The sequence below is a fragment of the Carassius carassius genome, chromosome 47, assembly GCF_963082965.1.
Source record: "Carassius carassius chromosome 47, fCarCar2.1, whole genome shotgun sequence".
Lineage (NCBI taxonomy): Eukaryota > Metazoa > Chordata > Actinopteri > Cypriniformes > Cyprinidae > Carassius > Carassius carassius.
Genome location: NC_081801.1, coordinates 11,683,179 through 11,698,353, shown reverse-complemented (window position 1 = coordinate 11,698,353; position 15,175 = coordinate 11,683,179). Strand labels below are relative to the sequence as shown.

Sequence of the window (15,175 nt, the reverse complement as noted above, 5' to 3'; positions counted from 1 at the left end):
GGTTCAATGAGGATGGAATGGACTGGATTTTTTCCCTTTTTATTTTTATACACCCAAAGTCATCTGTGGCACCCCCGTTTTTTTTTCATCTCCTAATTAAACTTGCTAATCTGCTTTTTGTTAATCTTTACGGAAGACAAGGGAACAAATTTACCATCTGTTTTTTTTTTCATTAACGAACCTGCTACTTTTAAAGAGGCTGATCTCTTCGATGTGTCCCACTCGTAGACTGTATAAAAACAGGTCCCACCTAAAACATAGAGTAAAAAATCTTGACAACACATTTTGAAGGACAAATCATTTAAGAAACTGCATTAAATCACATTGTATAGTTTGGTGCTGCCTGCTGTGAGTGTGTAAGCTACCATGTAGCATGTTGTTGGAGCTTTGTGTCTTTCTTTGGTTACTGGTCTCAGAAACAGGATTAGTTTGGGGCACAATGCACCCCTGCTGAAGTTTCTTCCCCTCTCCTTTAGGTGGAAGGTTTGTTGAATTGACCCCAACACAACCTAGATTTGATGGGATGGACAAAAAGAGTATTTAAGCCCAAGTGAGCAGTCTTTTCTTCTTTTGTGGTGAAAAAAATACCCCTTTGAACATTTTTGTTCTCGGTTCTTTTTTGTAATTTATGGTCTTCTGTTTCCGTTACTGCATCTCCTTGATTAAACTGCATGTTACATCACTGCTGAGGTCTCTTAATGCCTCTGGGCAGGTAAACAAGTCATGTGCAGATCCAGGGGGAGTATTGGGCTGGATATGCGATCACACTCCATTCACTAATGGTTCGGCTAGTGCCACTGCTAAAGTAAATGATGCAGAAACAAGAGTCTTTGTGAGTGTTGGCTGGGGAGAGAAATGTGAGTTTGAATTGCGTCTGATTTAAAAAAATGGCTTATGACCAGTTCTGGTTTTTACATACCTGGCTTCATCAGCACAGTTTAAAGTTAAACGATTAACCCAGTGGTTTTGAGTGTAATACATAGAAGTCTGGGTGATACTGATTAAATGTTGAGGGGTTTGACGATATTCAATATATTACGATATTTATATAGTTTTTTTTTGTATTGGGGTAATTATTTTTTGAATAACCCATTATTTCAACCTAAAAGATGTTTTTTGCAAATAAGAATAAATATTTTTAAGACAAAATGTAAATAAAAATAAAGGTAAAAATAATAGTGGTGCACGATATATATCGGCCGATAATTCATGCGCGTGTCGTCAGTAAAGCCGGTTCTCTAATCAACGGTAAATTCCATCAGGTGCGTGATTTCACATAGAGCAGTTACTACACAGAGCCGTTGATCACAGACAAGCTGCACAAATCCACACTGATAATGAACTAGATGCGCATTAATTATCGTCCGATGTTTATCGTGCATCCCTAAAAAATAATCAAGACATGTTAATCACTAAATGAACACAAGAAGAAAATTACATCATTTTATTTAAATGCGTATTTTTGTAATAAATGTGAATATTATTAATAATAATAATGATATTGATTTTGTTGTAAAATTGTAAAAATTGTCAAACGAAATTGAAAAAAAAAAAAACATGTATTGTAAATATGCAATATCTCTCAGTTGTAATGAAATATATCACTTAATGCATTCACCTTAATGCATTTGGCAGAAGATTTTTTCCAGGGTGACTTGCATTGCGTTCAAGGTACACATATTATCAGTTCTCGCTTTTCCTGGTGTTCGAGCTCATGATCTTGGTTTTGATAGTGTTTGAGCTACAGCAAGGCAATGCAATATAGACTCCCAATTTGTTTTTTATTATGTCCATATACAGAATTTGGAAAAGGGGTGCAATGAAACCTTTATTTGGTGCACCTGCTCTCCTCCTGTAACTTTTCATTGATTTAACCAGAAGTCTCCTGGGGCAGTTCACCTGTTAACCCCTGCTACAAAGCCTCACTCCTGATCTGTCATTGTCAGGTACTGGTTTCAGATTTCAGAGTGATTCAGACAATCGGCCAGATATTCCTGGACCGTGGACAAAGATCACAGGTTGAAAAGAAAAAAAGTGTGACGCGTCCACCAAGAAACACCTGATCTTTCCTTGTAGGGCTTTTGTGCGTGTGCTGCAGTGATCAGGGTGTGTCTGGCACAGATACAGAACTAACCCTTTACCCTGTAGCCTAAGGGGAAAGTCTAGTGAATCCAGTGAAACCTGACAATTCCCCAACAGGGATATACTAGGAATGTAAAAATAGTTTATTTGTAATAGTTTCTGTTATTTATAAATGCTTTTAGATTGTTAGCTTTCCATTCAAGCAGTCTTTAAAGTCAACATGAATTCACAAATGGATTTTTATTGAAAAAATGTATCTGTGCAGTGTATTTGAAATAAAATTATGAAGATTTCTTAAATGTAATTTCTAATTATTTAATGTAATTTATTTATTTCATTCAAACATTCAGCAGTAAGATTTGAGGTCAGAAAGTTATGCACATCACCAGGACTACAATTACAGTATTTACTCAAAAATACATTAAAAGCAGTAATATTGTGAAAGTTTACAATTACATTTTTTTCTAGTTAAATGTCTTTTCGAGTGTAATTTATTTATTGAAATTCCAGCAGCCATTACTCCAGTCTTCAGTGTCACGTAATTCTTCAGAAATCATTTTAAAATACTGATATGATGCTCAAGAAACATTTCTTATTGTTATTAGAGTGCTGAAAAGATCCTCGAAATTTGTTTTTCATGATTCTTCAATAAATAGAAAGTTCAAAAGAACAGCATTTATTTGAAATGGAAATATATTTTGTAACATTATACGTCTTTACTGTAAATATCCTGTTTTACTTTGAAAACACACCATTATGAAGTAATGCAAATCGTGTTTCATGTGGAATTGAAAGGTGAAATGTTTTTTTTTTGTTTTGTTTTGTTTTGTTTTTGTTTTTTTACTGGTGGAATTGATTAATAGGTTGTTTCCAAACAGTTTTTCAAACACTACTGATCTTTCTGATAAACTGGTAGCTCTGAATAGAAAATGTGCATTGAATATTTAAGGACAAGTAGATTCTTTTACCACAATTTTCAGACCCAGTTTTAAGTAGCTTTTTCTGTTATCATTATGGATTCTTTGATTTCTCTTTTTTGACCAAAAATAAAATCTTTAGAGCTGTCGCAAACACTCACAGCTCAGATAAAAAGCTGAAGTGGATGTTTTGTTACACTGCTACAAGAGACTGCGCAAAACCAGTCATGCAGGTTTGACCCCAGTCCTGACCAGTTGTTGTTAAGGCTTTTTCAGTCATGTCATATGTTGTTGTTGTTTTTTTTTTTTTTTTTTTTTTTTAACCAATTATACATTAATAACAGATTCCAAGTGTTAGAAACTCATAAATTCAGCTTTTCTCTGAGGATCCAGTATTTATTAATCCCAGTGAATAACAGAGTCCTTTATAGAAGCTTCACAGTGTAATAATTCTACATTTAAAATGTGGTCTGATAAGCTTAATTCACCATAGCCATTCACAATAGCCAACTACTTAATGACATCTTAAAGGAGCTATGTGAAGGTTCTTAAAAAAATCTTTAAGATAGAGTTTTCATTTGTACATGTATGAGCCAACCATGATGTAAAAAAAAGAATGACACCTCGACTGTCCACACCAATTGTGTGTGGAGGAGTCGGGCCCGAATTGGCGCGAAAATTCAGAAAATGTGACGTCATGCGCGTTCTCGTCTACTTGGGGTTACAACCGTACGGCACGCCAGCCATTATAGTAAGCAGCGGCAATAGTGTTTTCATATGGACTCTGCGGATGGAAAGAAGCGACCAGCCTCCAGCACAATTCAGACACCCACGGACACTCCTCGTAAGAGTGAAAAAGAGTGTGCGCACTGAGAACGAGCGTGAGACTGGCTGCAGTTCCTCTAACGGCCACTGGTGTCAATAACGTTTAGAAATTTCAGAACCTACGCAATGCTCCTTTAAAAGAAATTTTAGGAGGAAGTGTTCTTGACTGAAGACTAGGGATGGGACGGTATGAAAATTTAATATCACGATTATAGTGACTAAAATGATCACGATTATCAATATTATCACGGTTTTGTTGAAACGAGATGAGTGTTCAAAAATAGTTGATGCTCACACTGAAAACATTTCAGCAAGTTTTATATTTAATAATCAACAAACAACTAATAAAACAAGCAACTCTATGCACTTAATTTAAAGAAAGATTAAATTCTGTGGCATTTCCTTCCTTACAATGAAAAGTGTAGAAGCATAGAAAAGCATAGAAAAGTCACTGACTTTCGCCATTCCTTCTCGAAAAAAAACAAAAAAAACATTTTGCGCTGCGCTTGCGTCAGACTGTTGCTGGCTGGACATGATTTAATAGTGAGTTATTAAAACCGCGATAATCAAACACGGTTTTAATGATAATTCATTTTTAAACGATATTACTAACCTTCAACACATTTTATCATGGTTATCAATAAAACCGGTTATCGTCCCATCCCTACTGAAGACACTCATTGAGCTAATATTATTTAATTTGGATGAAATTATTTGTGTAAGTACTTTTTGTTTCCAAAGAAAACGTTCACAATCTGCATTCCCTCGATTTGACTTGACGGATTTGTTCAAGTGGATTGTTGAACATCATGTGTAAAGCATATATGCAAAGTATCTTACTTGGCGGTATGTGATGAGACATCATTCATGTCATTAGGAGATCCAGTCTTTTTATGATGTCAGTTGTTATGATGTCATAATATGGGCTCAGGCAGCTATAAAGGGATGATGTAGCCACTACAAGCTGTCAAAACTTCATTCTTATCCTTAATCTTCCATAATCTGCCAATCATGCATTCTTTACCTTAAACTGAATCTTTCCACGTCCGTTTACAGAAACATTATAGTCAGTACTGATTGTACACGGACACTATGGGTGGGTTTCTTTGTCTCTGAGCGCTTTTTAAAATGGGACACACTCAGCACTGGAGCACAAAGTGATATTAATTAATGTTAATTTATTATTTGTGTATGAAAGGGGACCAGTGTTTTTCCCAGACCCTCTTGTTTCGGTGGGTTTCACCCCTCCTGTGCCTATAGTGTGGTTTTTTATGTTGTCATTGTATTGGTAATGAGGCATTTGTTCATTCACTATGTTCATAAAGCCAGAATTAGGCCTCAGTTTATATCATGGGATTGTATCACACATGTGCTGTTTAGCACTAAACGTAATTATGAACATGGCCGTATCAACTTCATCATCTGAAATCTCAACAAAAGTATTGATAAAATTGAAAAAAAAAATTTTTTTGTATATAAACTGTAATTCCACATTCTGCCAAATATTGTCCCCCAAACATTGTATATTAAAGGTAAAAAAAAAAAAAAGATTTAATTAAAATGATAAAAAAAGATTTTTAATTAGCCTTAGTGTAGCTATGCTTTATTACATTTTCTAAGACCTGAACCCGAAATTGGATTTCTTTAAAACATCACATCTGTTTAAACAAAAATGTTTGTTTTATTGCTGTATATTTTAATTATGTTAATTACCCAAATACAATGATGCTGACTGAAAACACTACTGTAATGCTGTGCCCTATAATGGTCTAATGAGCTGGTACAGGTGAAATTTTGTTAGTCTTTACGGTACAGTACGTACAACACCATAATTGTTGTTACTTCCTTGACAAAGTGGAAAAGCGCCCAGGATTCCCGTCACAATCCTCCACTGAGGCTGTCGTAATAGACTCTCATGTTTTGTCATCGGAGAATGATTTACAAGCCAAATAAGTGGATGGTCTTGCGCAGCAGCATTTGCATGTGGCCTGCTCTACTGAAACACCTCTATATTAGGGCAACTGAGAAAATAATGAGGGCAAAGCATCAAATTTCAGTTAATTCATTTTGCTTTCTGTACACACGCCCATCTCTACTGTATGTACCTAAAGCTTTCATAGTTCACCCAGAAATGAACTCATCATTTTGTTCCAAACCTGAATGACATTTAGTACATAAAACACAAAACACGTTTTACTGCACAATATCCAAGTTGTTATTTTCCATAGAATGGAAATGAATGTACTACAGCCGTCAAAACAAGATTTCCAGTGAATAACACACATTTCTGCCTATTTTTCACACAAAGCTATTAATTTAGTATATAGCACACAACATATTTTGTACTTATTGGAGCTTGGCAGCCTATAGTCACTATTCATGTTAAGTTATATTGAAGAAACAGCATTAAATGTCTTAAAACATCAACAAAACATCAGAAATGTTATATGAGTTTAAACGATTTGAGGGAGAACTTTAATTTTTAGGTGAACTTTCCCTTTAAATATGTGAAGACTGTTAAATCCGGAGAGTTTCCCAAAATAGTTTAATTTAGCCTGTAGCTCTAGTAATTGTCAGAAGTGATGCAGGTCTTCATGGAAATAAGGTACTTTTGCTCATCACATCTATCCCAGATTCCTCGTACTTGCGTAGAGTTCCTGAAATGTTTGAGGTGTGTATGTGTTTTGAATATTCTTGTATCTATTGAATATGTTTTTCATATGACTGTTAAAACATGTCAGTTTTGATCTTTATCAGTAATTACAGATTGCTTGGATAACAAACCAACAGCAGTTTTAAAGGGTTAGTTCACCCAAATAGCAAAATTATGTAATTAATAACTTACCCTCATGTTGTTCCAAACCCCGTAAGACCTCCGTTTATCTTTGGAACACAGTTTAAGATATTTTAGATTTAGTCCGAGAGCTCTCAGTCCCTCCATTTCAGCTGTGTGTACGGTATACTGTCCATGTCCAGAAAGGTAAGAAAACCATCATAAAAGTAGTCCATGTGACATCAGAGGGTCAGTTAGAATATTTTGAAGCATCGAAAATACATTTTGGTCCAAAAATAGCAAAAACTACGACTTTATTCAGCATTGTCTTCTCTTCCGTGTCTGTTATGAGAAAGAGTTCAAAACAAAGCAGTTTGTGATATGCGGTTTGCGAATGAATCATTCGATGTAACCAGATCTTTTTGAACCAGTTCACCAAATCGAACTGAATCGTTTTAAACGGTTCGCGTCTCCAATACGCATGAATCCATAAATGACTTAAGCTGTTAACTTTTTTAATGTGGCTGACACTCCCTCTGAGTTCAAACAAACCAATATCCGGAGTAATTGATTTACTCAAACAGTTCACTGACTGAGCTGATGTGAAGAGAGAACTGAAGATGAACACCGAACTGAGCCAGATAACGAACAAAAGACTGACTCGTTCACGAGTCAAGAACCGGTTGCATCGGTTTTCGGATCACCAGTACTTCTTTCGGACAGTTCGATTCAATAAACCGGTTGAAGAAAACGGTTCACCGGTTCTTTTGCACTCTACGTGTATTGGCATCATTGGCGATGATTGCCCTTGATTCAAGCCTTCGGTTTACCCGCGCTTATAACACTAGCACAGAATCAGTTCAGAATCAGTCACCAAAAGAATCAGTTCGGTTCAGATGCTCTGTGTGTCAGTCTGCTGTCAGTGCTGGCTCAGCTCGGTGTTCATCTCTCTCTTCACAGCAGTTCAGTCAGTGTACTGTTTGAGCCAGCATTGTAGGCTACTCCACAAGCTTTGTGCGGTGTTATGCAAATCTTCCCACACAGTGACATAGATATGTGGGGGGGCGTGTTAGAACGAGCCATTTTAGGGGTGTGTGGACGAGTCTTAACTTTTAGAAATAATATCTCTTTGGCTTTGAGACTTTAAGTCTTTGCAACTTTAGGGATCTTATCTATTCAAAAACAGCTTGTAACACTCCAAAGAGAAAGGAAAAAAATTAAATTGTATGGTATGACCCCTTTAATGCTACACTGAAAGATTATAAGAAGGTGACCCCTGCTGTTTGATCAAAACATTAAAATGTTTCTGCTGTGTCTTGGTGTATCTCACTGTTCGCTCTTAGTTTTTCTTTTTATTTCTGCCTGAAGCTCAGCAAAGACTCCTAAAAGGGAGTCTGTTCAGTACATCCCAACATTTCACTTATCTCAGTTAAAGTATGTCCCCATTGTGTCAGACCAGATCAGATGAGCACAAACTCTAAAGCTGGATACACAGCATGCATTTTTTTGTCCTTTATTATTATTATTTATTATTTTTTCAGATTGTATGATATGATCCCAGTGAGATATTCCATTGCTTGTGTTTTAAATAAATTGGCACTCGATCAGGCTGCAGGTGTGACTTTAGAAATCTAGGCTTTGCTAGTTGCCATGTCTTTGTTAAAGTCAGGTGTGATCACAAGTACACTATGTTCTAGAATAACAAAATTCACCTTTCCCTGCATACAATGTTGACATTCATTTTAGACATTCAGGGATGCACGTGCTTAACTAACTCCATGTGAAGCTGTCACATGGACACTATCAGAGACAGCACACTTAAATTCAGCACCCGATTCATTCATATCTCCAAATTAGGGCTGGGCGATAAATCGATTTTATCGATTAACCCTTTGGAGTCGATTATCGCGTATACGCGTTATGAGGCATTTTCTCCTGATAACCCCGAAAAGAACTTAAATTACACTTTTAGTTTTGATCGTACAGATAAGCGCAATACATCAATCGAATCTGTAAAGGGTCAATTTTTTTTGTATACAGACATAATAACAACAAAACTTTGTGCATTTATAAAATAAAGATAACAAACAAGGTGTGCTGTCTGCAGCCTTGGTCTGCAGTGATCTTCATTTAGAAAAGCGTCATTAAAATGAATGACGCTTTTTTTTTTGTCCGTTTCTTCACGTCTCCCTTCATTATATCTTATGTGACCACGCCCCTGCGCTGAATGCTCTATTCAGATTCTAATGTTTCACTGAAGCGCGTGGCTTGAATACACCCACACAAGAGAAAACAAAGCAGCGAGACTGTTCAAGTTTTTTTTTATTTTACTGTTTGCTTCGCTCAAATGTGTAGTTTACATCGATTTGTTTGAAATACATTTTTTTTTTCTTTTTAACATCCACCGACGCTCCACTCAGGGCTCCCGTAGTTCTGATTGGGCTCAACCCTCCCCCGTGCATTTGCCATAGAGACATGCTTCCGAGTGAGAGAGATGTTTCGCCCTACGAAATGAACAAGACCGCGGCAGCACAAGCACTCCCGCCAAAAAGCAACCTACAGCTCAACAAGCAGGGCTATCACATAACCCATTAAAAAACTCATGCCATGTCTACACCAGACACGAGTGGCACGATCCAAAAAAGACAATAGAACCCAGTGATGTTGTCTACACTGGATGCGGTGCAATGCGACATGATCCTCATCAGTAAACTGATGGCTTGTTCTATTTATGATAAACTCTACTGATACTACGTTCAGATGATTTGCAAATGTAGTGTGGTTTCATCAAGTTTAGACAGACTTTTAGCGCAGCGGGGCGCAGCACAACTCTCGCGTCCGGTGTAGACACAGTTAGACAGTGTCAGCTCTATTTACAAATAATTTATATATATATTTACATTTACATTTACATTTATTCATTTAGCAGACGCTTTTATCCAAAGCGACTTACAGATGAAGACAGTGGAAGCAATCAAAAACAACAAAAAGAGCAATGATATATAAGTGCTATAACAAGTCTCAGTTAGGTTAACACAGTACACATATACAGATTTTAAATAATAATATAATAAATAAAAAGAAAACAGATAGAATAAAAAAAGAAAACGAAAAAAGAATAGAGCAAGCTAGTTAGAGGTCTTTGCACATACACACACACATACATATACAATTGCATAATGAATGAAAAGAAAATAGAATATAAAAAGATTAGAAAGGTAGTTTTTTTGAAGAATAGAATTAGAATAGTGAGTGTTAAAGTTAGAGGGTCAAATAAAGATGGAAGAGATGTGTTTTAAGCCGATTCTTGAAGATGGCTAAGGACTCAGTTTTTTATATATATATATAAAAAACTAAACTTGCTCTGTCCTACGGTCATGAACTGATTCACAGTTTTAATCTTAACAGCTCTTAACGCAGACTGTGCACTTGGATGGTTAGATGCATGATGGGCTAGTATAAAATAAATAAATAAATAAATAACTTAAGCTCTTTTCATTATTAAGGTAATACTGTTTTTTTATCATCTTGTATCAGTTATGTTTTTGACTGGTAAATGATAAAGAAAGCCCTTTTTGTATTGCATTGCATATCAGGGATGACAGATTGATAAAAGACATGCTATTTGTGACTAGATGTAACTTTTGATACTTTTTTGATGCGATAAAAGTGGCTCTCTGATTGACTCTGCCCTATCAGTGCGGCTCCCATGAAAAAAAAAAAATTATGAAGACCTATGACAGTCTTACAAACATTTACAAACTGTATCCAATATGATAAGAGTGTTATGTTAGATTTTATGTTATGTAATGTTTTCACTGTTTACAATGGCAGAGCCTGCCAACTTGTCTTCTCGGCTTGTTGTTTCTGATTGAATACTGATTTTAAGTAGCGTGGGGAAAAAATCTATTTAAATTATCAGATTTTTCGTGAAAAACTTTTTTTTTTTTTTTTTTTTTTTTTTGCCATATCGCCCAGCCCTACCACAAATCATCTTGCAGTTTCTCTCACTCCGCCTCTAACAGGATTCAAAACACTGTTGTTAGCTGGGAAGGCTCAGAGAGATTTATTTGGAAAAGACTGTGCAAAGTTCAATCTCTGAGTTAACAGGTGTGTAATTGGAAGGACTGAGGTGTCTTTTCCACAGTACTGTATGCAATTGACTCTTCAAAAAAACCCGCCTCCCTTAGTTACTGTTGCTATGTCCGACAAGCCATGGCGCTGTCATTCTACACATCATGTTATCACGCAGTGAAAAATACATCGCGGCACAAAGAGAAAACTGAAAATGCGCTGACAGACAAGAAAGAACAGATTACATGTGGTCTTAACTTTCAAAATTTGCTCTTTTTAAAGAAATGCAAACAATAAATACTATTTTGTGGCTCTTTCATGTATAGTGACAGTTTGTTGTAGAGTCTCAGTATAAGTGGCTCGTGAACTGATCTTCCTTCCTCTTTACTACTAGTTATGGCATGAAATAAACATGAATGAACATCAGAAAGTATCTCTTTTAAACCGCGGAAAGACGGCGATCCACACCATTTTCAAGTTCAAGTCCATAACGCGATTCTACTCTCTTGTCTGGTTTGTTTGTCGGACAAAATGTCAGATTCGGCATTGTGATTGGTCAGATAGCCTGTCTGTCAATCATGACTTCCATTGAATGGACAAAATAATTTTTTTTTTTAAAAACACTGAAACATTCTTCAAAATATGTTCTTTTATGTTGCACAGAATAAATGAAGTCATACAGGTTTGGAATAGGGCTGTCAAAATTGCTCAAAATTGACGTTTGAATATTCCCTCTAAAAAATACACGAATATTCGAACTATTCGAACATCTGGTTGCGCATGTTGTCAATGACGTGCATTACGTCAATAACAGGCAAAAATAATACAAAGAGACATAACTACTTGTATAGATAGTCTATTTAAGTTTAAACGTATATGACAACGTATTACCTACACAAAAACAAGGAAATCAACTAATGGCCAAGACTGCAGACCTCACGCTCTCTCACCCTCACGTTCTCTGCGCATAATGGTTTAAATGAACAAACAAATTTTTGTGCAAGCAATTTAAGGTCGCGACTGTTATCCCAAATATAGCAGGCTTCATTCAGTGATTGAAACAAATATTATTAATATTAATTGAAGTTTTACAGCATATAGAACTGACATTGAATGCTCCGAGCGAGCTGTGCTGTGGTAAACATGGAACTTTTCCTTGAAATGAAACGATAAATAATCAAACCTCGGATCCATTGCTTGACAGAACTCCCCGAAGCCTGCCCCATCCGTGATACTGATCGGTCTCATGTCCTTAAAAATTAACGAAATTAATTTATCCGTTATGGCCTCTTGTCATGTTGCAGACAAAGTGCTTGTGGCGGGCGATGCAAAGTAACGTTAAGTGTCAAGACGTGACTGTTTAGCTGGAGTTCCACACATTATGCCATGCTCATTTGGGTGCACATTTTTGAGATGTGACCTCATGTTGCTAGTTGTCGAATGGTATGCTAACTGTATCTTAACAACAATCTCGCGGGTCAACAATTTTACCTCATTTTCTCTGCTGCGGTCGAGTTGGGCTCTGCACTTGCTGGCATCTTCCATGAAGACGCGTCAACTTTCAGCAGTGATGCTGTGCCAGACAGTGCGACTCCTGTGACCTGTCCCTGAACCCTCAGGTGCACTAGCGCGCCCACTCGCAAAGCAGACAACCACACCTCTACTACCGCGGGCCTTTTTTTTCCACTTTTTTTTTTATTCGAATATTATTTTTCACCTTTGAAATTCGTTTTTTTAAAACTATTCGAATACATATTCGAATTTAGAATATTCGTTGACAGCCCTAGTTTGGAATGACACGAGGAAGACCGAATTTTCCTTTTTGGGTCAAATATCTCTTTTATTATTCATCCTGGTTCCAACAGGATACCGAGGACTTTATAACAGTGTTTGACAGGTTGCTGCTTAATTAGAGAGAATGATTAAGTTAAGAATTTATTAAAGCTGATCATACTGTGTTGTGGTGGATTTAGCGACTGAATGTGCTTCTAATAAACTTTAAGCAGCTTATACACACTGAGTTTCTTTTGTGGATTTTTTGAAGGTCAAGAGCTGCGTTCTTTACACACGCCAGCAGAAAAACTTCTAACTGCCTTCAGGAGAGATAACCGAACTCTCTCATTATATAATCTAAGCCTTCAGCTTGCTTTCAGTTTATCACCAACACACAAACATTGCGACATTGAGCATCACTAGGAGCAGAAGACATTTAATATTAGTATAGTTTAATATTATTATTATTTTTTTCTTTTCTTTAATATCTTAGCTAAAGCTTGAGGCTAACAGGAAGAGAATCCATCTCCATTAGTCCTTTGCAGGGAACTGCAGACCTCTCTCTGTCTCATGATGGCCAACTAGTTGTCCATCAGGCTACTAGTAAATTAACTCCACGACTATGTGCTAGAATACCATTTGAATACATCCAGTAGTTTTTTATATTAGAGTGTCTAATCTTTCAGGACAGGGAACCATAAACACATATGCATCTCATTTGAGTAATTTTCTTCTCTAAATAGCATTGAGTTGCATTTTATTTGAAGGATATGGCAAATTCTACAAACATGTTTTGCATTCATCCTGCTGTGGTTCAATTAATCTCTTAACTCTTCGGCCTGTAGTGCTTATCCTCCGGTTATATACAGAGTCTGCTGATAAATGCATTGCAGCTCTTCTGTATTCAGCTTTTTTCAATTTTTTCTGTTCCTCACTGGGAAGATGGATGACTACTCGGGTCGTTGTCCTCTGACACAAAACTATATGTTCATATTACATTGATAGACACAGTTGTGTTGTTTTGATATGTGATATGGTGGGATGTCAGTGGTTTCTTTTATTTAAAGGTGGTTTTCATCTGTGTTTCAGTACACCCGGGTTTGGATCCCTGACCCAGAAGAGGTCTGGAAGTCGGCTGAAATCATCAAGGATTATAAGGAGGGAGACACAGTGCTCCACCTCAAATTAGAAGATGAAACGGTAAGAGTAAACCCTTCACTTTATCTTTCACCAACATAAGTAGCATGAACTTTACTGATCGTTTTATTGGTAAATAAAAGAAAAGAAAGTCTGGGTCTGGAACAAGAGTAAAATGAAAACGTCTTGTAAAAATCAGATTTCATCCAGTTCAGACTAGAAAACAACTACCGCGAAACTTTTAAGTGATTTTAAGCAAGCTGAACAATAGTGGGTTTAAATTCTCAGTCCCTGAGAGAGGAGGTTGTACACCATATTCTCGAAGTGTACTTTCAAAAAACTACGTTGGAGAAACCTGAATAAAGCAGTAGATGAAATAAAGATCAGCATGACTTATTGAAGCTCTTGTGCCTGTAATGCATTACCAACACTCTCAGTCTGCCAAAAGATACTTTTTTGACTCTTGAAGCACATAAGAGTTAATTGACATTGTGGTTTGAATCCAATCAATTTCTAATCTACTGTTACTACAGTATTAATGGCATTACTTTTTCTATTCCTAGACGTTAGAATATTCAATTGGTCCCAAAGACAATCCACTTCCATTTCTTCGGAATCCTGATATTCTGGTAGGAGAGAATGACCTCACAGCTCTCAGCTACCTCCACGAGCCTGCTGTGCTCCACAACCTCAAGGTCCGCTTCCTCGAGTCCAATCACATTTACACTTACTGCGGTAAGTCAGTGTGTGTGTGTGTCTTAAAGAGAAAGTCTCTGATATGTTGGCAAATATATTTGTCATTTATTTGTGTTTAAATGACCTGATATTTGTCCAGTGAGTATCATCAATTGATAACTCACTTTACATGGCTGATTATTAGAATGTGCTTTATTTTTGGTAGCTCTAAAATCCAAAAGTGAGATAAACAGGATTCCTTTATTTTCAGGAATTGTAATTAAATACATTTTAAGTTTTTACTTGTTTTGTTTTGACCTTGTTTGACAGACCTTGACCTTACAAATACTCCTCACCAGCAGTAAATATTGTAATTGCATATCCAGGGTCAACAGGCTTTACATTATAGGAACAAAGTAGGGCTGCACGATAAATCGCATGCGATATTTAATGTGCATCTTGTCGGTAAAGCCGGTTCTGTAATCAGCGGTAAATCTCCCATCACCTGCGTGGTTTCACATGGAGAAGCATTTACTACACAGAGCCGTTGTTCCCTGACAAGCTGCGCAAAACATACACAAAATATGGTCGTGGTTTTGCGCAGCTTGTCAGTGAACAACGGCTCTGTGTAGTAAATGCTTGTAAATGCCGTGTAGTAAATCGCATGCGATTTTATCGTGCAACTCTAGAACAAAGACAGCATTTCTGTTTAGTCAACACTCATTACATTCAGTGTTTCTATTAGTTACTCTGTCCCTACGATAACATGAACTTGTTAATAGGTTGTGGCATTTTAGGGTTGCATCTTATTTAAGGGTGTGTTTGTTTCTTCTGGAAAAAAAAGACACATTATGTAATGTATGTTTGAATCCTAACACTGGATGACGTGACCTCTCAGGCAATCAGAAAGAGTGTATCT

At 36.6% G+C, this 15,175-nt stretch overlaps 1 protein-coding gene across 4 annotated transcripts in view; it reads left to right on the top strand.

Annotated features, from left to right (window-relative positions):
• The window catches only part of LOC132130929 (unconventional myosin-Vb-like), a 55,833-nt gene that overhangs the window by 3,645 nt on the left and 37,013 nt on the right, over positions 1 to 15,175 (top strand). For all 4 annotated transcript variants that reach the window (XM_059542808.1, XM_059542807.1, XM_059542809.1 and 1 more), the window contains exons 2-3: positions 13,534 to 13,644; positions 14,145 to 14,316. In XM_059542808.1, coding sequence (XP_059398791.1) covers positions 13,534 to 13,644; positions 14,145 to 14,316 — 283 coding nt within the window. The remainder of the gene's footprint in view (positions 1 to 13,533; positions 13,645 to 14,144; positions 14,317 to 15,175) is intronic.